The sequence below is a fragment of the Podarcis erhardii genome, assembly GCF_964252035.2.
Source record: "Podarcis erhardii genome assembly, chromosome: 5".
NCBI lineage: Eukaryota > Metazoa > Chordata > Lepidosauria > Squamata > Lacertidae > Podarcis > Podarcis erhardii.
Window position 1 is genome coordinate 4,926,269 of NC_138509.1, and position 23,362 is coordinate 4,949,630.

At 44.6% G+C, this 23,362-nt stretch overlaps 1 protein-coding gene across 1 annotated transcript; it reads left to right on the forward strand.

The window, feature by feature from the left end:
• The first annotated feature begins 2,917 nt into the window (after positions 1-2,917).
• TTLL12 (tubulin tyrosine ligase like 12) lies at positions 2,918-23,362 on the forward strand. Its single transcript, XM_081863802.1, has 14 exons — positions 2,918-3,074; positions 8,402-8,577; positions 9,479-9,677; positions 10,054-10,213; positions 10,853-10,986; positions 13,390-13,466; positions 15,985-16,101; positions 16,207-16,401; positions 18,899-19,010; positions 20,333-20,484; positions 20,588-20,669; positions 21,743-21,811; positions 22,312-22,450; positions 23,029-23,362. The coding sequence occupies exons 1-14, from the start codon at positions 2,955-2,957 to the stop codon at positions 23,178-23,180; spliced, it is 1,884 nt and encodes a 627-aa protein (XP_081719928.1). The 5' UTR covers positions 2,918-2,954; the 3' UTR covers positions 23,181-23,362.

Genomic DNA, 23,362 nt, shown 5'->3' on the forward strand with positions numbered 1-23,362 from the left:
CTTATGGCCAGGCCAGCCCTGCTGCACAGGGATGTTTTCAGTCAGGAATGTGGGAGGGGAGAGTGGTTACCTTGCCACTTTTCAAAAAGCCCATTAAATATGCCCTTCACTCATGAGCCCACAAACCCTGAAACACTAACACCATATAGTGTGCATAAAGACCACTTCCCTCTTACACAATTCCCATTTTTTCTGGTGTTCTTGGTGGCTGTGGGTAGCAACTCTGGTGATTGTGGCTTACACCCCTTTTGTATTGCAGCAGCCACTGCTATGTGCTTGGCAAACATGACTTTGACATCAAAGGCATTGACAGGTGGTCAAAAAAAGGCACCGTGATTGGTAACAAACCATATTTATACCAAGCTATATAAAATCTGTCCTAACGTTTGCTTCTTATGTGGGGTCCACATTTTGGTAAACAAGCAAGACCATGTAGGATGTACAGTACATTAAAAACATTTTGGATACACCATCCACTTAAGATCACTCTGTGCAATAGAAACATGGGTTAAAAGAAAGATGGATTGTGCCTGGCTAAGTGGGAGTGCAATAATGTTTTTGTGCAGCTCCCATGAATTTCAGCAGAGTGGGCTTAGACCTAAAGGATGACAACCTGTCTATATTGGGCAGCTTTCAGTAGCTTCAATGTCAAGCTGACAATCTGTGTGTTTTTAAGGCTGTAATATTACATAAAGGACAAGATAAGCAACAATAATTGGCTATTGATTAGATTTGAGATTGCACCAGAAAATACACATAATCCATGAAAAGAGATTGGATAGACAATCTTGGATCCAGAGGGGAGGATAGTGGTGATTTTTAAAAACAAATTTCCTTACGCAAAAAAAGTATTTTCTGGGCCTGTATGTAGATTGAGCCATCTGCTGCCAAAGAAGACACAAATTTGCATAATATTTGCATATATTTTATGTGACATGCAAATTTCCACCCTCCTTTACAAGTGGGGCAAAAAAAATATGAGGGGTAACAATATTAATATATCTGACAGGCTAACTATAAACCCGTCAATCTTTCCTCATAATTGTAGTCATATGGAAACCAAGCTTTATGGGGGACTTTGGGATGCCTAGTCTGGAAAAGAGGAGATATGATATCCATCTTCAAATATCTCAAGGGCTGTTACATGGAAGAGGGAGCAAGCTTGTCTTCTCCTGCTCCGGAGGGCGGGACTCAGACCCATGGCTTCAAGTTACAAGAAAGGAGATTCGAACTAAACATCAAGAACACCATTCTGTTTGACCGTTCTCTGATTCTATACGACCTGGGATTTATAATTTCACTGCTAGTTCTTCCAACAGAAAGCACCTTTCCTTGTGAGCAGTGGCATAGCGTGGGGGGTCCAGGGGGGCCGGCCGCACCGGGCGCAACATCTGGGGGGGCGCGCTCGCCACCTCCGGAGTCGCCGAAGAGCCTCGGGCGCAGGCTGTAGCAGAGCCCCATGTCTCGCGGAACCAACGAGCTGTGCGTGTGTCTGGGCTGAAGGCGTCCGGCAGGCAGCGGCTCTCAGCGCTCGCCGCAGTCTCCACGCATCAGGGCCGCGGAGGGCGCACCAGGCAGCCCCTCCTCACAGCCCCGCCACCGCCGCCGCTGCTGCAGCTGCTGGACCATGTTGCATTTTCCTCGCCTCTCTGCCCTCCTCCTCCTCCGGGCAAGCGGCCGGCGTGGTTTGGGCGGCAGCGCCAGCGGCAACTCGCCTCAGATCACCTGACACGGACCCGCTGCCGCCGCTGTGGCTACCTTACCGTAAATACCCCAGCCCAGGCAGCAGCAAGAAGAAGCTGGCAGCGGCGGCAGGTTAGGGGTTAGGGGCGCAAATGACTTGCCTTGCCCCGGGTTAGGGGGCGCAAATGACTTGCCTTGACCCGGGTTAGGGGGCGCAAATGACTTGCCTTGACCTGGGTTAGGGGGCGCAAATGACTTGCCTTGACCCGGGTTAGGGGGCGCAAATGACTTGCCTTGCCCCGGGTTAGGGGGCGCAAATGACTTGCCTTGCCCCGGGTTAGGGGGCGCAAATGACTTGCCTTGCCCCGGGTTAGGGGGCGCAAATGACTTGCCTTGCCCCGGGTTAGGGGGCGCAAATGACTTGCCTTGCCCCGGGTTAGGGGGCACAAATGACTTGCCTTGCCCCGGGTTAGGGGGCACAAATGACTTGCCTTGACCCGGGTTAGGGGGCGCAAATGACTTGCCTTGCCCCGGGTTAGGGGGCGCAAATGACTTGCCTTGCCCCGGGTTAGGGGGCGCAAATGACTTGCCTTGCCCCGGGTTAGGGGGCGCAAATGACTTGCCTTGCCCCGGGTTAGGGGGCGCAAATGACTTGCCTTGCCCCGGGTTAGGGGGCACAAATGACTTGCCTTGCCCCGGGTTAGGGGGCACAAATGACTTGCCTTGCCCCGGGTGCTGACAACCCACGCTACGCCGCTGCTTGTGAGCAAAACCAATATCCTTCAGAGTTCTCTTACTCTCTGACTAACCTGTTGCACTCGGACTTCCCTGACCGCAGGGCTCAATGCCCGCAATAAAACCCTTGAATGAACCTCTATTTTCTCCCCGTCGGGGTTTGTCAGGAAGGGCCAAGAGAGTTGGAGGAGAATGGGCTTCTCCTTGAGAGCCCCGCTCGGGCTTCGGCGCATCCTCCCCGTTGGGTCTGGGGCGCGACTGCCCGGACTGGGCTGCAGGGGAGTCAGGCGACGGGAGGCGGGTCTCTGGGCGGCGCCCGGACAGCACTGCCTTTCGGGCTCGCCGGGGCCGAACCGCCCGCCTGCGGAAGAAGCGCGCCCCGTTGCTGGCGCGCCGCCCAAGGAAGCCGCCTGCGCCGCCGGGGCCCTTTAAGAGCCGCGCGCCCGCCCGCGCGCCCAGCCGGCCTGGCGGAAGGAAGGAAGGGCTGCGCCCGGAGGAGGAGACGGAGACGCGGCCGCCGCCGCCGCTGCCGCAGCATGGAGGGCGACTGCGCCGACGACTACAAGAGCTTCGTGTCCCTGCACGGGCCGGCGCTGCGCGCCTCGGCGGTGCCGCCCCGCTACTGGCAGAGCCTGTGGCGCAAACTGGAGAGCGAGGTGGGCGCCGCGCGGGCGGGCGGGGGAAGCGCGCGCCGGGAAGGGCCGGCAGCTTGGGCGCAGCCTGGGGTGTCCTCCCGGGGCGGAGGCTGCTGGATCCGGCCCACGGCCCCCTGTTCTGGCCTGTTGCGGCAAAGCAGCGCGCAGGAGCTGAGCCCTCAAGGCCCCTCTCCCCCTCCCTCCCTCCCTCCTGCGCTTTCCGGCATCCAAGGGGTCCGCGCCCCCGCCAGCCCTTGTCCTGGGGAACGCTGCTCCATTGCATGTCCCCGAGACATGCAATGTTTCCACCCTCTCTTCCCATGCCGTGCAGGGTTTTGTCAACTTCTATCCTGGAGCCTCTTCCTCACTTTTTCTGTAACTAACAAGTCCCAAACGGTGCACAGCTAGATTTTGGTCATACGCATGGCACCCTCAGCAAGGACAAAATCTGGCCACTCCTCTCCCCCCCCCCTTTTTAAATCTTATTTTCACAATAATTCCTTTTGGTACAGTTTCCCTTTATGGGTCTTCTCAGTAGGTACTGTGCCTGCATAAATACAGAGGGAAACCAACTGCGCCACCCTAAATCTGGCGCTGAATCCTGCAACCTTTCTTGATAGGGGAGTTGCTTAGCTGGGAGTAATTCGAGGAGGACTTGCGACTGCTTCAGCCTAAAGGATCATGGTGAATTTACTAAACCAAATTTTGGGAGTAAGCATAATTGATTTAAAATTGGTTACTTCTTAAGGGAGGATGCTTTGGGCTGAAATGCTAACCATGCCCCCCCCCCCTAGTTGTAAGACCCATTGAATTCAATAGGGTCTTAGGTGAGTGTTGTTGTGTTGCTTGCTTGGTGATTGGTTTTAGAATCGAAGGCTTGTTTGATCTTGCCCTTTCTGGCTTTCAAAAGAAGACTGAGAGTTGAAAGTGAGTTTAATGAAGGGGTGAGATTCCCTACCAAGTTTTTTGAGCGTTATTGGTAATTAACTTGAGCCCGGGGGGGGGGGGGCTGTTTTGAAAGTGGCTTGTGTTTTTCTTTTTGGAGGTGGCTTAATTTTGTTCCCTGGTTCTAAATACTGCGTTTAGATGTGTGTCTCTTTGATGGAACTGATGAGAGGAGCACAGAGGAGGCATTGATTCCAGTTAGGAATCATGTTGGCAGTGGAATAGAAACTTGATACCTGTGTTTATGGACAAGTGATGCCCATGTTTTTTAACCGCATTGTAAAGGCTTTAGGTAATTATGATAGAAATATAGTGGTGTTCAGCAGCTCTGTTTGGAAGTACAAAGCAATTGTGCTTGTGCAAAACATGTGAAATCGGAGGGAGAATGAGAAAGAAACTAGTCGAAGAGCAGACGTGACAAAGAATTTTAAATCCCATCTGCAGAAAACTTGTTTGACTCTCTACTTTCACAGTTAACAATTCTTTCAAACACTACCGTGTTTTGAAATCAAGTGGTAAGTGTAATACTAAACATCCACCATTTGGGCACTGTCTCAGTTAAGACGTGCAATCAGCCAGGGATTGCCAGCCTTTGGGGGACCTGTGGGCACATTTGCAAGCTGGAGAAACTGTCACAGCCCCCTCCACAAAAGCACACAAAGCACACACTGCAACCTGTGCCATTGGCTACAGTAGAATGGATGCATCTTTCGTGCCAAATTTCAGCAGGCAGGGCACCAGGATAGGCCATTGTGAGTTAAGTTGGCTGTTAAGTTGACAATCCCTGCCATCAACCATGGTTAAGGTAGGTAAGGCTGCCATTGCGTACCCACTTGCCTGAGTGTGGTAAGTGGGTACACGATGGCAACCTTATCTACCTTGGGTTGCCACCCTAGAGCTACATGGCTAAAGCCTTTTAAAGTCTGAGTTCTTTTAAGATCCATTTTATATAAAGAGATCATGAAGTTTGTATGGGGGTGGCCAATACTGTATAGTCCACGTAGGCTGTGTTGCCCCCTTAGCATCATCAGCAGCAGAAAGTATGAAGTTATATCTACTAGTTGTCCCAGTTTGCAAGGGCTTCTGCCAGTGTGACAGGACTGCCCCCCCCCCCCAAATGCTTGGGGTGGTTGAAGCCTCATAACAGATCTGAGAGGGCATAGGAAATTCTGTTCTGGGTACAACCCATGGATTCTGCTCTTGTTTTTAACCTATACTTGGTTGTTCTTGTCCTGTTTTAACAAGCACTGTATTTTAGTTGTTTTTGAGGGCATGTTTGTTAATCACCTTGGGATATATATGTGGAAGGCAATTCACACATGAATGAATAATAATACATGAAATGTGAGTTACTTTGGATAACCTGCCCCACCCAGTTCCTGTACCGCTCCCAGTGAAACAAGAATAAAAAACATGTTTGTTGTAGGCTTAGGTTCTTAACTTGCTTTTCTTGCTTTCCCTTATTCCCCATTCAGTTTTTCCCTGCTTTATCCCAGTGTGTGTCATTGCCATGCATAGCTTATATAAATACCTTTTTGTCTGTACTTGTAAAAGCAATTCTGAGCAGTGATTTTTTTCTGCTCCATGAGTTAATGTTTTTCACTTCGTTTATAACCTGTGGACCTTTCCATCTTGCTGTGATGACTTCGGAAGAGCAATTTGACTATTTCATGGTTCTGTAGTAGCCTAGCTTGCTTTTTAAATTGCTCCATGTCCAACAGAATTTACCTTCTGCCTCTCCAAATACCGACCACAGTGAAAGGAAAACTTCCTCCAGAGTGCAAGACTCAAGACAATTGTGTTTTGTTTTCAACATGTCTACCTTGACGAGTTTAAGGAACTGCGCGGGTATTGCAGATGATTTTTGGTGGGAATGTTTGAGTTGAGCACTCAGTTTACATGGGACACTGGGCATGCCAGTTAGACATTGCTCCAGAATGCTGCTGATACTCTCTGCAGCTTTACACTGTACAGTGGTGCCTCGCAAGACGAAATTAATCCGTTCCGTGAGGCTCTTCGTCTAGCGGTTTTTTCGTCTTGCGAAGCAAGCCCACTGGCAGCTTAGCGGATTAGCGCTATTAGCGGTTTAGCGGCTTTTAGCGAGCAGCTGTTAAGCGGCTTATCAGCGGATCAGCTGATTAGCGGCTTAGGGAAAGGGGGGAAACCCGCAGGAACTCGCAAGACAAGCAAGCTCATAGGGAAATTCGTTTTGCGAAGCGCCTCCAAAACGGAAAACCCTTTCGTCTAGCGGGTTTTCCGTCTTGCGAGGTGTTTGTCTTGCGGGGCACCAATGTATCTGGGAATTTTAAATAAAGGACAATATGATTTTCAGATAGGGGCAGCCAAGGTTTTCCTGATCTTTTCACTGAAAAATACCCAATAGCTTCTAGGGAACACGGGATATGGTTTGAAAATCACTGCTCTGTGGTAGATTTAACTTCCTTTTAAAAATTCAGGAGGGGGCACACACTTGCAGTCAGCCAAGGAGAACTTTTCAAATAAAGATGCAAAACAAGAAATGTGGATGTCACTGCACATGTATCCTTATTTTCTAGTCTTTGGCATGTTTTTGCCATTGCGATTTTTTTAAAAAATGCTTTTGCAATCCAATGCCAACTCTTTCTAAACAATTCAACAATAGTAAGTTGCTTCTGAGGTGGCAGGTGGTTTGAGAATAGCGCATCCCCTTTAAACTGCTGAGAATCATTTTTGTCCTTCCCATTAAGTGTATATATCTGAACAGTAGGACTGTTTGCATGAGGGTTAGTTTCATATGATTAAAATGGTAGTTCTGAAAAGCAAGAAGAGTACTTTGCCATATTGGAAGCACGGTGCAATGTCAGGGACACAATCCCACTTCTTGAGCTAGCACCAGGAACCAAGTGACCAGGTTTTCTGCTAAGGCCAGCTATAATCGGTGAATCCCTGAGAAAGGCCATTCTAATGTAACTGCTGGCCATAGGTTTTTTGTAATAAAACATGTTTTAACTTTTTAAAAAAATGCTGCCCTGTTAATTGACCAATCCACAGATCGCTGCAGCCCTTCTGAGTAATCAGGTTATTTTCTTAGTTTTCTATTACATGCCAGCACTTTGGTTTTATTGTTTGGCTTCCTCTTTTATAGTGGATTACTAAGTCAGTCTGCAGGTTGACACTTGATTTGCAACCTGAGAGCTGTAAGTGAATTCAAGGCTGAGGGAAAGGTGGCACAAATGAATGTGTTTTTGTGTCTCCTGCATGTATGTTTTTCATCTCCTATTGGAGTTAAAAGTGATACAGTCATACCTCGGGATGAATACGCTTCAGGTTAGGCAAATTCGGGTTGCACTCCACAGCGACCCGGAAGTAACGGCTCGCGTTACTTCCGGGTTTCGCCGCGCACGCATGCGCAGACCATCAAAATGACGTCATGCGCAGAAGCGTGACACGCGCAGATGCGTGGACGTAGGTTATGTTCGCTTTGGGATGCGAACGGGACTCTGGAACGGATCCTGTTCACATCCCAAGGTACCACTCTATTGTCCTGCCATTGTGTATGAGATAGCTTCTCAGTGGAGAGTGAACTAAATGGCAGAGATAATAAATATTGAATAACACGGCTGAAACTTCCTGCTGTTAAGATGTGAACAAAATTAGTATTATTTTAAAAAACAGTGTTTTCAGAGATTTGTGACAAGTTCTAGGTACTAACCATGATCCCTGTGCTGCCTCACTAATATCTAAGACAAGCACTTGTGTATTCAGTGTTGGTGTGGTATATTAAATAAGGAGCATGCAAGTTGCATGTAAATGGCCGAAACTGTTCTCTAAGCCCCAAAAGCCACTTTTGGACGAAGGAAATGGGAGGGAAAAGGTTCTTGCCATTTACCTGGCAGTTGCTTCTCCACCTTTACCAAGGCTCCAACAGAACTTTTTGAATGTTGTGAAGGGAGGAGACTTGGGATGATTTGGAGCAGAGAAAGGACAAGTAAGAGCAGGTTTAAGTCCCTCTTTCTTCCCCTGATTCTCTACTCTAAATCCTCACCACCCAAAGCAGCTCTTTAAAAAAAAAAAAAAAAAAAAGAGGGCTAAGTTAAATATGCTTGAAAGGAACAAGTATTTAGCCCCAAAGAACAAGAATGAGTAAATCTCTGAACTCTGGAGCCATTATTTTCTCAGCACCACCTGCAATGTACGGATAAGGATACTGACCATCCTTACAATGGGGTAGTGAAATACATTCCCAAATACAGGTGTCTCTCCACTTACAGACTTAAAATCACTGTACTATGTAGTTCACCGGAATAATATAGTGGTGAACTCCTCCTTGATGCTTAACTTTAAACGCTTTTTTAAAAATACCATGCTCAGTCCACTGGGTCTAGTTTAAGGCTTTGCCCCTTCATCCTTGTTTACAATTTCAGGTGTTTGATGCTGGGGAGTATTTTGGGATAATGCAAGTGGAGGAGGTGGAAGAAGAAGATGACGGCGATGAAGAACTTGAGGGAGAACTGAAAAAGAATTCAAATCCTGGAAACGAACTCTGCTACAAAGTGATAGTGACAAACGAAATGGGACTTCAGGCGGCAAATTCTAACAGGTGAGTCATTATTCTGAAGCCAACCTGAATGTTGTTTTTGCAGGGTGCCCTTATGCTCACGAGCTTTACAAAGTATGAGAAGATAGGTCCCTGCCCTGAAGGGCTTACAATATATGCCCGGCATAGGCAGACTCGACCCTCCATATGTTTTGGGACTACAACTCCCATCATCCCTGACCACTGGTCCTGCTAGCTAGGGAACATGAGCGTTGTAGGCCAAAAACATCTGGAGGGCCGAGTTTGCCTATGCCTGATCTATGCAATCCTTGGAGCAACACAAGCAAGACAACAGAGCAAGAAGAGGCAACAGAAGGCATACAGGTAGGTCCTGCAGTTATTTTTGTTAAGTGTGCTTGGAGTTAGTTACAATATGGGTGATTCTAGGGTGGTTCTGAAGGATCCACGGAGAAGGTGGGTTTTGAGGAGATATTTGATGGAGGAAAAAGAGGTGCCTTGAGGTATTCTGGAAGGCAGTTCCAAGCATATGTAGCAGGAAGGGAGAAAGGAGAGAGGTTATTTTTGATAAGGCTATATTGGGATACAAGAGGGATGGCAAGGCCATGCAGGGTTTTGAAGGTAAATATAAGACGCCTGTCATGATCCGGCAGCAGACAGGAGAGTTATGGATGAATGTTGCATGGCCAAAGCAGCAAGAGAGATGAATAGTTTTGGCAGGAGAGTGCTGATGGCATCAAAGATGGCAAGGTGGAATGGGAGACGGGGGGAGATGGCAGTACTTGCCGTACGAGGTGACCATGGCGTCAGCAGTTTTAATTTGGACTGTTATTAGGGCAGAGTTTTAGAATGTCTTGTCTATAGTCATCATCATGAACTGCCTGCCTCATCATTTGTACCTGTGATCTGTGTTTTGCTCTTAACCTGGCCTGTCTTGCCTTCAAAGCATTTTTCTCATTGACCATGCCTGGACATACCGCATTGAACATGCCCGCCAGCAGCTTCTGCAGGTCCCTGGTCTGCTTCACAGAATGGCCAACCTGATGGGAATAGACTTCCATGGAGAAGTGCCGGATGAGAGAGCTGTCACTCAGGTCTTGGAGGAAATGTGGAAATACAACCAGACCTATCAGCTGTCACATGGGGTATGGCCATAGTAGGAAAGCTGAAACTCACACTGGGGTCTAGCTATAAAATTAAGAGATTGTGAACAAGCATTTTCCGGGTGCAAATGAATGATACTTGACATCACAGGCACAGATTTAGCACTTTCTGCTTCTGCTTAATTTGTTGAAATGGAGAACTAGTTGGGTATCATCTGCTTATTAAAGACTCCAAACCTCTGAACAACCTCACTCAGCCTTTTATGTAGATATGAATAACATGGGGCAATACCAGAGCCTGTGAGACTCCATAACGTAACTGCCAAGGAGTCGAGCAGCAGTCCTGCAGAAACACCCCCAAAGTCAGATGTTACAGTCATTTTTATAACACATGACTGAGTTTGTTCTTCTTGTGCAGACTGCAGAGGAGAAGGTCCCTGTATGGTACATTATGGATGAATTTGGATCCCGAATCCAGCATTCAGATGAGCCCACTTTTGCAACAGCCCCCTTATTTTACATGCGGCAACAAATTGCTTATACGGTTCTCTGGCCCTTAAGGGACCTTGAGACCGGAGGTAAGTGTATCTGTGCACTGACTGGGTGTGCTATCTGGGTAAGTCAGTGTTCTCTTTGCCTATAAGACTTCTGTGCAAGTTGTTGTTTTTTAAGAGCAGAGGGTGATGAAAAGGATCCGGCGACTGTGCCGAATCCTGAGCTTCTCCATGGACCACTTATCGGTGCAGCTACCCAACTGCACCGTAACATTACCATGACTTCAGGTGACCCAACTTCAAAGGAACTTCAAGCTGGGTTACGGAAGAAGATCCCTGCCAAAAATGGGACTCGTAGGCTCCCCTTTGGAAGGGATCTGCTGTTCTTGGGGAGCTGCTGGTTGGGAACTCCCTAGTGTAGTTGATACCAGCAGAGTTTCCTATCAGTATTGATCAGTTGATGATTTCAGCAGGTGGCCATGACTTGGGGAAAGCAGTCTTGCAAGCCAAATCAAGCCTACATTGGCCCAGTGACTGTTTCAGAGGACGGGTGAATTAGTAGTCGAGGTTGTGTTGTGATTTTTTGTTTGTTTTAAATGCATGGAAATTTTCTGCAATTTTTATTAATCTCCGTTTATGCATAGCTCTTGCATATTCATATTGACGACACTGAGTTGATAACAAGTGTACAAAAAATACCTACAACTTTTCATTTTCTTACAGAGGAAGTGACCCGTGACTTTGCCTATGGGGAAACTGATCGCTTAATCAGGAGGTGTCGGCTGTTGCCATGGCTACCCGATGATGTTTTGGAGATCAACTCTTTTACTGCAGAGCCATCAGATGATCACTACCAGGTACAATTTTTTATCTTTAACCGGATTGGTTTGTTACAGATAACTACTGTAACTTGCTATCGGTATCAAGTATTTCTGCACTTATCTGTTATACACATAGGCTCCATTACCACTCGCCAGAAGTAAAATTAAAATATTGGGGACTAAGGCCAATCTCCTGACCATAGTTATATCAGCCATGAAGGGGGAGCAGGAAAAAACTTAAACACGTAGCAGAGATTCAGAAAAATAGACCAGAGGCAATTGTACTTCATCCATCAGAGCTTTTACTTGCTACTGAAGCCAAATGAGCATAATGGTCACAAATCCAGAATGTAAGAAATCCAGTTGCAGCACTTACTTACAAACTTATAACAAGACTAAACCTTAACACTAGCATACAAAAAACAGAACACAAGAACAAAGAGAGATAAAGAGAGAGAGACCCAGGCTCCTCCTATTATAGTCAGGCTCCTCCTATTATAGTCAGCACGACCTTGACAGAAAGGATAACAAAGCCAGCTTAAACCAGCTGTACTCAGCTTCCCAGCAGAAATAACCCAAACAGAAACCTCCTTCCTGTTTCTTTCACATAGAAAGAAAACTTTCTTTCACAAAGAGAAGAAACCTTCTATATAACCCTCTCGAACTAATCAGAACAGGAAAGGTCTCTACACATCAAATCAATACTTTCTGTACTAAGAAATGCAAACTGACAAGTTAAGAGGTGGGGGGCTCACACGTCCCCTTCTTCACAGACTTATATGACGTAGCATTATGCAGACGTGCAGTTTGTTTGCATCTGTTCTTAAATTTGTTTTAGATATTTTATTGCCCTGTGTTGTGTTGTGTACATTGTTGCACCATACTCAGTGCAAACTACAGAAGGGAGAGGGTTTGCAGAACTCTCACTCTCCCAACCATTGTTCGGAGACCGCTAGCATTATAGCTGCATGAGGTGTAACAGCTTTATAGATTCAGAAAAACGCTTGGGGGAAATAACTGCTGGGATGATATACTTCAGACGGCTGGTGTAGGATTGCATTTGTGTGTTGACTCCACACACAACGTCCTCGGTGCTCATTGAAAACTAGTACAGGTCTGAGAGAATGTCTGGTTTAGTATTCATTCTTTAGTCTGCTAGTTATCCATGTGCAGGGAGACATTTACATGAGAAAGCATTTAAATGTGTGGTTTCCCTACTTGGACCAATCCCAGAAGGGTTCTGAAGTTGTTATTGATTAATTGTTATTTAATACTCAGCATTTAAATCACAAAATGCTGATGTCCTTTCTCCCTAGGACTGGAGTGAGGCAACTGTAGCCCCCCCCCCCAAGTGGTTGAGCTCCAACTTCCATCAGCCGCAAACACAATTAAGAGTCGGGGATGACAGATGTTCAGCAACATCTGGAGGGCTGCAGGTTCACCACCCCAGTATTTCTGCCATAGAGGGTACCTAGACTTATTATAAAAAAATACAATACTAGGAAGAACGTGGGGGCGGGGGAGACAGTAAAACTCAGGTTACAAAAGTTATTCCCAGGTAAGTATTTCAGTACAAAAATTAAAGCAGTAACGACAAGGAACTTGCTTCTGGTGTGACTGTTGACAGCAGGTTGTTCAAAGAAATTCATTGTCCATTTCTGGCCTATTTCATCTTTTTGTGATTTAGCTAGCTATATGTGTCAAATAAGAAACTCCTCAGAGTTCCAAAACATTTTTTTTAAATAGTGATGAAAATAACTTTCTTGAAGGGCTTCATGAAGTGCAAATTACTGCACTTATTATTGTTGTTTAGTCATGTCCGACTCTTCGTGACCCCATGGACCAGAGCACGTCAGGCACTCCTGTCTTCCACTGCCTCCCGCAGTTTGGTCAAACTCATGTTGGTAGCATTGAGAACACTGTCAAACCATCTCGTCCTCTGTCGTCCCCTTCTCCTTGTGCCCTGCATCTTTCCCGACATCAGGGTCTTTTCCAGGGAGTCTTCTCTTCTCATGAGGTGGCCAAAGTCTTGGAGCCTCAAGCTTCACGATCTGTCCTTCCAGTGAGCACTCAGGGCTGATTTCCTTAAGAATGGATAAGTTTGATCTTCTTACAGTCTCCTCCAGCACCAAACTGCTAAATAATCCAAGCAAAATCTGTCTGACAGGTTTTTGTACAGCTTGATAGAGTTGGGAGAGGGTGAATTGAATGAGAGCAGAACTAGATGAACAAGGAATTTAACTGAGCTGTTATGTCAAAAATGATCTTTAATTGAGTTTTCTGACTTCTGCTCTTTGTGGCATTTCAGTAGGACTTACCTTCTGAGTCAACACATATATGTGAGAATCAGCCTGCAAGTTGTCCTCACCACGATTGAAACTGTTGTGTGTTCTACAGTATAAATTATCTTCATAACACTGGTGGTGTTTTCTGTTTCAGGCCATCTTAAGTGAGAACAAGGAGACACTTCCTATTCCAATAAAGCTTCCTGTTTATGACAAGAATAAAATCTTTAAGTACGTATTTCCAAATGGTGTGTTTTGCAATAAACGTATGACTTCTGTGGGTGGTTTTCCAGCAGTGGAGAATTAGCTCCATTGATTGTATACTGTGACATTTAGCCCTGGATTCTGCTGCCTATATAGGAGAAGTTCAATGTGATGCAGAAAAGAGAGGAATAATGTAGCTTTCAAATAATTGTAATGGATGAGTTTGTGTAAAATTGTAAAGATTATAGGTTGTTAATGTGAATCTTCATGTCCAACCCTGGGGGGGAGAATAATAACAAGAAGGTAATGCATTTTAAAGAGAGGCTATATCAGTAAGGAATACTGTACTAGCAAGAGAACCATTTTAATTCTTGCAGTAAAAACAAGGGAGAAGATGAGTCACTGCGGAGAAAGGAAAACATTACTAAGCCTGTAAAGTTCGGTGTGTTTGTTCTGCAGGAGGGTTGCCAATGTTTTGCTTCCTAGTTAACTGAAAAAACAGCAACAAGGAGAGAGCAGGTTTTTTGAATACACAACTATGGGTGTTTGCTTCTAAGTAGAAATATAGTATGTTTGGATAGTGGCCTAGCAAGCCGCTGTAGCATGCCAGAAGGTCTTTTTCCTTCACCCTGTTTGGAAATCTGTATTCCCTCTTCACAGCTGTTAAGTGGTATGTGCTAGATTGAGTTAATGCAAATCCATCTCTCTTCTCTCCATCACACAGGCATTTTTGTACATTTTGAGGAAAAAAGTGTGTTTGCCTATATGCATGTGTGATTTTCAAAGACTGAGTACAGGTTTTTAGGTTTTAATGGAAAGATTTTTATAGAGGCATGACTGTATTCTTCGAAATAGACTAGAGACCTATTTGCACATTGCACTAAGTCATAATTTATTTTCAACAATGGCATTTTATTTTATTTTATTTTATTTTATTTTATTTTATTTTATTTTATTTTATTTTATTTTATTTTATTTTATTTTATTTTATTTTATTTTATTTTATTTTATTTTATTTTATTTTATTTTATTTTATTTTATTTTATTTTATTTTATTTTATTTTATTTTATTTTATTTTATTTTATTTTATTTTATTTTATTTTATTTTATTTTATTTTATTTTATTTTATTTTATTTTATTTTATTTTATTTTATTTTATTTTATTTTATTTTATTTTATTTTATTTTATTTTATTTTATTTTATTTTATTTTATTTTATTTTATTTTATTTTATTTTATTTTATTTTATTTTATTTTATTTTATTTTATTTTATTTTATTTTATTTTATTTTATTTTATTTTATTTTATTTTATTTTATTTTATTTTATTTTATTTTATTTTATTTTATTTTATTTATATACCACCCTTCATCAAAGGATTCCTGGGTGCTTCACAGAATAAAATGCAAGATAAAACACAAGTAAATAATTAAACCAAAACAACAAAACCAACCCCCCCCCCAAATACATTTGTGAACATGCTTCCCAGGCCCTTGGGCAGCTTCCCCCGCCCCCATGGTTTGTCATATTGTCCAAAGTTAAGTTTGTTTGTTTGGTTTTTTGTTTGTTTGTTTGTTTGTTTGTTTGTAACAAACCCCAAGAGGGGAAACAGAAATAGGCCATGGTTTCTTATTGTGCTATAAGGAACACTTGGGGGACAACACATTCATGGTGAAGTCATGTTTAAAACAAACTATTGCTTAACATGACAGGCACACTAGTTTACTGTTTTGGCTAAGAGCAAGTAGAAAATCTAGTGAACTTTCCTTGTTTTGATGATGTGATATTGTGAGCAATGTGATCTCATGTTAAATATCCAGTAACATATTTCTGCTATTTGATGAAGGTGGTACTTATATCTTACTGGGGCCTCAATTCTTGGTTCCAAACTCATCGATTCCAAAAGTGACTTTTAGGTTTATTTAAATAAGCAGCTACCTTTTGGATAAGAATTTTTTTGAACGGTATTATCTAGGTACAACTGGCAGGTGTTGTTGCTTTCATATTATCCCAGCACATATTATGCCCTGACTTTTTAAAATTGGTTTAACATCTTGCCTAATACAGAGTTCTGGGGAAAACAAAAGCTTGCTCGCTCGTTTGTGACATTTTGGTTAGTCTCTACCCCGTACTGTGGGTTTTGCATCCAGGTTGGGTAATGGTGAATTTTGAAATTGTGTTTGTGTATGTGTGTGTGTGTGTATGTATGTATGTATATGTATGGATACTGGTGATTTTTTATTGCTGTTTTAAATTGATAGTGTTGTATATTTGATTCTCATAATGATAAAGGTTGGCATATAGATGTGTCAATAAATACGTTTCTATAATTGTCTAGAAAAGACAAGAAGGGGTACCTGGCTTGGGTTGCAGGATCTGTGGGGGCTGAAAAGTCTCACAAGTGTGGCCCTTTCCCTAGTGCCAATGCAATACTTCTCAGGAACTTCAACAACGCTATTTATTAGAGTCTCCATATGCCTCCCTCCTGAGAGCTTCTTTCATATATTTTCTTCCTCCCCCCCCCCCTTTTTTTTTTAAACCAGAGTTTACACAGACCTCCAACAGGTCCTTCAGAATCTGACTCACCCCCGTTTTGAATTTACGGACTCTGAGCAAGAAGCTGACATTCTCTACAACTTCTCTCACTTCAAAGATTTCAGGTTACACAGCTATTTCCCTGCAAGTAACAATTTTTCTTACATGTTCAATATGCGTATATTCGGCTGTGCCGCTCTCTCTTTTTAAACGCATTCCTTGTCTTGTAGGAAACTGAGTGAGGAAAGGCCTCATGTGATGCTGAATCAGTTTCCTTGCGAGAACCTCTTGACCGTGAAGGATTGTCTGGCATCCATCTCAAGGCGCATTGGGGGCTCAGAGGGGCCAAAATGGCTGCCCCGCACCTTTAATCTTCATACAGAATTACCACAGTTCATCAGTTACTTTAAGCAGCGCGAAAGGAGGTGAGTCCAGCTCGCTTCTTGCACAGAAATAACAATTTGCATCTGTAGTCATTATCCCTAATTTTATGTGCCAAGATAAAGTGCAATAGTGGCTGAAATAGTGGAAACTATAGTGGAATCCCAAGGGTGGTGCTGTGGGTTAAACCACAGAGCCTAGGGCTTGCCAATCAGAAGGTTGGCGTTTCAGATCCCTGAGACGGGGTGAGCTCCCGTTGTTTGGTCCCAGCTCCTGCCAACCTAGCAGTTCGAAAGCACAAAGTGCAAGTAGATAAATAGGTAGTGCTCTGGCAGGTGTCCTTGCTGCGGGATCACATCTATCCAGTGCTTTACCAACTGCACTGGCTCCCAGTGGAGTATAGGGTCAGGTTTAAGGTGCTGATTTTGACCTTTAAAGCCCTATGCGGCCTAGGACCCACGTACCTATGGGACCGCCTCTCTTGGTATGCCCCACGGAGGGCCTTAAGGTCCACAAATAACAACACTTTGGAGGTCCCGAGCCTCAAGGAGGTTAGATTGGTTTCAACTAGGGCCAGGGCCTTTTCAGCACTGGCCCCGATCTGGTGGAACGCTCTGTCACAAGAGACTAGGGCCCTGTGGGACTTGACATCTTTCCGCAGGGCCTGCAAGACAGAGCTATTCCGCCTGGTCTTTGGTTTGGACTCAGTCCAACCCTTATGTTTCCTTCCCCTTAGGGTCTTGATTTATTAACTATTTTAAAATGAGGTTGCACTTTAAATTGCATTTTAACCTGTATTTTTTAAAAAATAAATTCCTATTATGTTTTTACTGTGATTTTATTGGTGTTAGCTGCCCTGAGCTCTGGCTGGGGAGGGCGGGGTATAAATAAAATTTATTATTAGTAGTAGTAGTAGTAACCAGCGTTTCCGTGCGCTGCTCTGGTTCGCCAGAAGCAGCTTAGTCATGCTGGCCACATGACCAGTACCAGCTGGCTCCCTCGGCCACTAAAGTGAGATGAGCGCCGCAACCCCAGAGTTGGTCACAACTGGACCTAATGGTCAGGGGTCCCTTTACCTTTACCTTTATAGTGGAATTCCACCCTCTTTGTCTGCTCTGACTCTCTGGGTCACCCCTGTGGGAATCACGTAACTGGGGGTGAGGGAGAAGTGAGAGGTGGAATGAAACCCCCTCCACCCATTGCTTTGCTCTGGCCTCATCTGTTGCTGGCATGCAGATCCACCCTCAAAGTAATGTGGCACCAGAAAGGGAAAAGTGACCTTCCCTTCATACTCCTGAACGAAAGCTTTTAGTACTTGGTTACTTGAGAGGGCCAGTTTTAATAAGGGAGAACAACTTTTAATTGCTGGCTCTAAGAGTAGAGGAGTGTCCTGTTATGGAAAGGTGGCTGCCTTTTCCTAACCATGAGTGGTAGCCTTTATGTTTGCATTGTGATTAATACTTCTTCAGTATCTCTAAAAACAAAACAAAAAACCCTAACCTGACAAACACATAAATTTTGGCAATGTGTAGATGTATCTCAATTCAGCTTGTTTGTTGAAAGGGTGGTGGCTGAAAACTTCTAATTGATTTGATCAGTTTTGTTTTTATAGTTACTTACTTTAATGGCCTCACATTCTCTGTATGATGTATAGTAAAAAGCAAGAGGAGTAGGTGGCGCTGTGGTCTAAATCACTGAGCCTCTTGGCTTGCCGATCAGAAGGTTGGCAGTTTGAATCCACGCAACAGGGTGAGCTCCCGTTGCTCTGTCTCAGCTTCTGCCGACCTAGCAGTTCAAAAGCAAACCAGTGCGAGTAGGTAGTGCTGTGGTGGGAAGGTAAACGGCGTTTCTGTGTGCTCTGGCACTCGTCATGGTCCTCCATGCGCCAGAAGTGGTTTAGTCATGCTGACCACATGCAGTGGCGTAGCGTGGGGGGTGCAGGGGGGGCCGGCCGCACTGGGCGCAACATCTGGGGGTTAGGGAAATCCACGGTTAGGGGGCGCAAATCCACGGGTTAGGGGGCGCAAATCCATGGGTTAGAGGGTGCAAATTACTTGCCTTGCCCCGGGTGCTGATAACCCACGCTATGCCACTGACCGCATGACCCGGAAAGCTGTCTGTGGACCAACAGCAAGAAGTTGAACAGCACTGTTATTTTATTTATTTCTGTGCTCAAATTCACTTAACACAGGGAGAACTAAATCAGATGATAGTCTCAGTTTAAACCAGTATAATATAATCATTGGGTGTAACGAGGGCTGCCTAACTTGTGGTCCACACAGCCCACCTGCTACGCCTGTTGCCGAGCTTGATGAACCCATTTCTGCTGGGCACCTTTCATCCATTTGTGCTTTGTGCCTCTTCCGTTGGGCATCTCTTGATCAAAGAGGAAATGAGGAGGACTAAGCAGAACATGCATTTGTCTTGGTGAATCACAAGTTGTGCAGCCCAGGGTAGAGTATTCTTGCCTGGGAATTTTTGCATTCAAACATGCAATGGACAAACGCCTGCTCTTTCCTTCCTTCCTTGGGCCCACTGCAGGGAAGAGGACAACCACTGGATATGCAAACCGTGGAACTTGGCCAGGAGCCTGGACACCCACATCACAAAGAGTCTTAACAACATCATCAGGCAGAGAGAGAGCATCCCTAAGGTCAGAGCAAAATGGGTCTTTGTAGCATAGCTTCTTATTCCCTGGAACATCTCACTGTCGTTTTCCTTTTACATTTAAAAAGGTTCTCGATGTCTTTGCTGTGACGCGATCTTCGTTGTTCATGTTAAACTTGCATACAATGTTTAGCAATGTTTAGCAGTGGTCATTGCATTACAACATTTGAAGTCTTTTTCCAGTGGCTTCTTTCAGCCCATATGTCTGTACATTTTTGACGGTAATAAACATTGGATAATTGCCACTTTATGCCTTAGCTACCACACTGTTTGCTGAGAAGTAAGATACCACTTAGGTATAAACATCAAGAAGTGTTTTGCTCCTTCTTCCTAGACTGGTTATTCAGTTTACAGCATTAAATTTTTAATGCACACCTTTTTCAACTCAAGTATCTAAGTACCCTTTTGCAGCCCAAGGCAACCAGGTAATCTTACATCAAATTGTTTTCATAATTTCTGGTGATACTTGGTGATATGTTCAGTTTGTTCCATAGAATCGTAAGTTCTTTTTAAGTGCAGTGAGGAAATCACTTTTGAGTCAAAACATGAAATTCTAGCATAGAATCATAGAATTGTAGAGTTGGAAGGGCCCCCAGGACCATACAATCCCACCCCCTGCAAGGCAGGAATCGCAAGAATCCATGGCAGATGGCCATCCAACCTCTGCTTGAAAAACTCCAAGGAAGGAGAGTCTCCCACCTCCCGAGGGAGACTGTTCCACTGTTGAACAGCTCTTGCTGTCAGAAAGTTCTTCCTGATGTTTAGCCTGAATCTCCTTTCTTGTAACTTGAAGCCTTTGGTTCGAATCCTACCCTCCGGAGCAGGAGAAAACAAGCTTTCTCCATCTTCCATTTGACAGCCCTTTGGATATTTGAAGATGGCTATTATAGCTCATCTCAGTCTCCTCTCTTCCAGGCTAAACATACCCATTTCCCTCAACTGTTCCTCATAAGGCTTGGTTTCCAGATGCTTTGCTTGCTTTGATAAAAAGCAGAACAACAGCTTAAAGGAAAACAAAACCGAATAAAGGAAAGCACATTCTTTTTTTATTTATAAGCCATCTATGCCTGAAAAGAGGCAGGCCTGCATTTGGCAGGTTCCTTGTGGGGTGGGGAGATTGGATACTCTCACCTTCACTTTGCTTTTAGTGGTTGATCTCACAATTATTCTTAATCGTGTTGCAGTTTTTTACACGGCTTGTAATTGCAAGCTGCTTTGAGGGCCCAACATTGGCCAGAAGGAGAGGTACAAATATAAGTACAAAGTTGAAATTGTCTGACCTGGGGTTTCTTATTCTTCTGTCTTCAGGTGGTATCCAAGTACATTGAGAACCCAGTCTTGTTCTTTCTTGAAGATGTGGGATTAGTTAAATTTGACATCCGTTACATTGTGTTGTTGCGATCAGTTAAGCCACTCCGACTGTATGTTTATGATGTGTTTTGGCTACGGTTCTCAAATAGGTAAGAAGGCAGCTTCTGCCACACATTGAGAAGGGTTGGACTTGTGGCATTGCTGAATTTCATTTAGAATGAATGTTGTATTTCATCCATTTTTCCTTTTCAGAGCATTTTCACTTGATGACTTGGATGATTATGAGAAGCATTTTACGGTCATGAACTATGCTTCTGGAGTCTCGTTAAAACAGGTGAGTAAATTATACAGGAAAAGGAGAGCTTGGTGGCATAGATGGTGTGATGGGTTGGACTGTGGCCCACCAGCCCCTGACTCCCGTTAGCCCAGTGGCTTGGCTTTGCTACATGGTTGTTTGGCACCCTGGACTTCTTGGGGAATTAAGGGTGGGATAGAATTGCAATAAACAACAAATTACAGTCGTACCTTGGATCTAGAACGCCTTGGTACTCATCCGTTTTGGCTCCTGAATGCTGTAACCCCGGAAGTGAGTGTTCCAGTTTGCAAATGTTCTTTGGAAGCCGAACATCCGATGCAGCTTCTGATTCCATGCAGGAAGCACCTGCAGCCAATCGGAAGCTGCACCTTGGTTTTTGAGTGTTTTCAGAAGTCAAACGGACTTCCGGAATGGATTCCGTTCAACAACCAAGGTATGACTGTAATGATAAATCTGAAGACACCTTCTGCAACAACCTTACCAAAGCTAACTAAACACATATGAATTATTGGGGGGGGGGGCACCTGGAAACTCCCATAGGCTGCCTGGAGCAAACGCAGGATTATAAATGCAATCCCCGGCCACTGCAACTGCACCCATGAGGCTGCGGCGAGGGCTCAGGTGAAGCCGTGCGAGGCCGGTAGTGGCACAATGACAGGGCGGATCTGGCACCTGAGGCAAATCGCTTCGCCCTTCTTCATGCAAGCACCGGCCTTGCTTTTCACCTATTTAATGGAGCCTTTTGTGAGCCTCCATATTTCCAGGGAAGGAATTTCCAAATCCCATCAGCCCCAGTTGACAAGAGGGATGGGCGTTGCACCTATATTGTTGGAGTGCAGCTTCCCCATCTCTGGAGTTCACCCTCTGCCTTCTGAGGCTGACAGTTTCCCTTGGAGACTTAAGTTTTATTGGCTCTTACGACAAGAGTATTCAGAATGGGGTGTGGGAGAGAAAGCAGCCTTCAAATATGGACGTAAAATTGCAAGAACTGGACCCTAACCTGTAGAGGTGTTGTAAGGAGGACAGAGGTGAAGTTTCGTGATCATGCTTAAAAGAATACCTTGCTAACCAAATGGTCTCTTCTTTTGCAGATCCACTATGATGAATTTATCCCTCTCTTTGAGAAACAGTATCCTGAGTATTCTTGGAAATCTGTGCAAGTAAGGCACCTGTGATTCAGTAATTTAATTTTTTTTCTCCCAGTGGTAAAAAATTACCAGAGCTTCATTTTTCTGCCATAGATTACTTTATTATCATTATTATGTCTCTCACACAAAGGTTATTACTCCATAAAATGGGCCACAGTGGTTCTAATTATACGTACTGAGATTATTTCCCCCCTATGGCTTCAGTAGTGGTTCAAGATTTCACATGGTTGCATCCTGTGTCTAGTGCTAATTTGGCAGGAATAGTCATCAGTAAGGTCTCTTAGACTCAATCACTGTCTCCCTTTCAAATGCTTCTGTTATTATTTGACAAGTGTTTGAGTTGAGCAAAAGGAAGGAGTCTCAGCTTAGTCCGAGAGCCTAACGCTTTGTGTGAAACGGGTCTGGGTTTCATTCCCCGCCATCTCCAGTCAAATTACCTCGGGAAATAATGTTAAAGTTTGTTTGCTCTTACACCTGCATTTATTGTAAATGTGACTTTTTGTTGTTGCCAGGACGATATTTTCAAGGCATTTGCTGAACTGTTCCAAGCTGCTTGTGCAAAGCCTGCGCCATTTGGCATCTGTGATTATCCATCCTCACGAGCCGTTTATGCCATTGACCTGATGCTTAAGTGGGATACATCCAGCAACGGTAATTTCTTCTTCTGTCTTGTCCTTTTTGTCCTCCATATTTTTAGGGCTCTTCTGAAATTTGGGAAACCAGAAAAGAGATTTAATTGCTTTTATTAGTGGCCATTATAGCTTTGGTGGGATTGCCTTTAAAGGGGTCGCTTTTTGGACAAAGGCCTTTTCACTTATAAATGGAAAGATACGGCAGCGTTTCAGAGCAGCGAGTCTTCAAACGTTGTGTGTAAAGGGGTTCATACTGAAAAAGTTCTTCACTGCCAGCTGAAAGGGTCTCCTGGAGTGCAAGTGAATACATTGGGATGTGCAGCAGGTGGGAAGCTTTCCTTCTCTGCCTGGCCCTCCTCTCTGGGCAACCACCCACCATCCCTGCCACTTGGAGAAGTTCCCATCTCTCGGTGCCTTTGGGCCTCCTCTTCCTCCAGCAGGAGGGCTCCTCATTAGGGTCCTCTGAGAGCTGCCCAAGGTGCTAGGCAAGTGCTAAGGGTAAGAGGAGAAGGTGTGTTCCATGTTGGGGAAGCCTCTTCATGTTTTAACATGCGTATCTCAGTAAAACTATGTGATCTCTGTCTGTCTGTCTTCTAGGCAAACGGTTTATGCAGCCTCAGATTCTGGAGGTGAATTTTAACCCTGACTGCGACAGAGCCTGCAGGTATCACCCGACTTTCTTCAACGATGTCTTCAGCACCCTCTTCCTGGACGAAGCCAAGGATTGCCATGTGACTGCCATTGTCTAGGGCTTGTCTTGGCTATTTTGCGCTTCACAGTGAGATGCTTATAATTTCAGTTCTATGAGCTGCTTATGCAAGAATCTTTCCTGTACTGGCAATCAAGACAGAAATCTACTCAATCAGGTGGAACATGCATATAATGTGCTTGTAAGCAGTTGTCTGGGTTGCCTTAAAAAAAACCCCTTTTT

Excerpts from the sequence above, each read along its gene's own strand:
- TTLL12 (XM_081863802.1), top strand. The coding sequence starts at position 2,955 with ATGGAGGGCGACTGCGCCGACGACTACAAGAGCTTCGTGTCCCTGCAC. Across the intron at positions 16,402-18,898 it reads TTTAAGCAGCGCGAAAGGAG|GGAAGAGGACAACCACTGGA; the intron begins GTGAGTCCAGCT and ends GGCCCACTGCAG. Across the intron at positions 22,451-23,028 it reads GTGGGATACATCCAGCAACG|GCAAACGGTTTATGCAGCCT; the intron begins GTAATTTCTTCT and ends TCTGTCTTCTAG.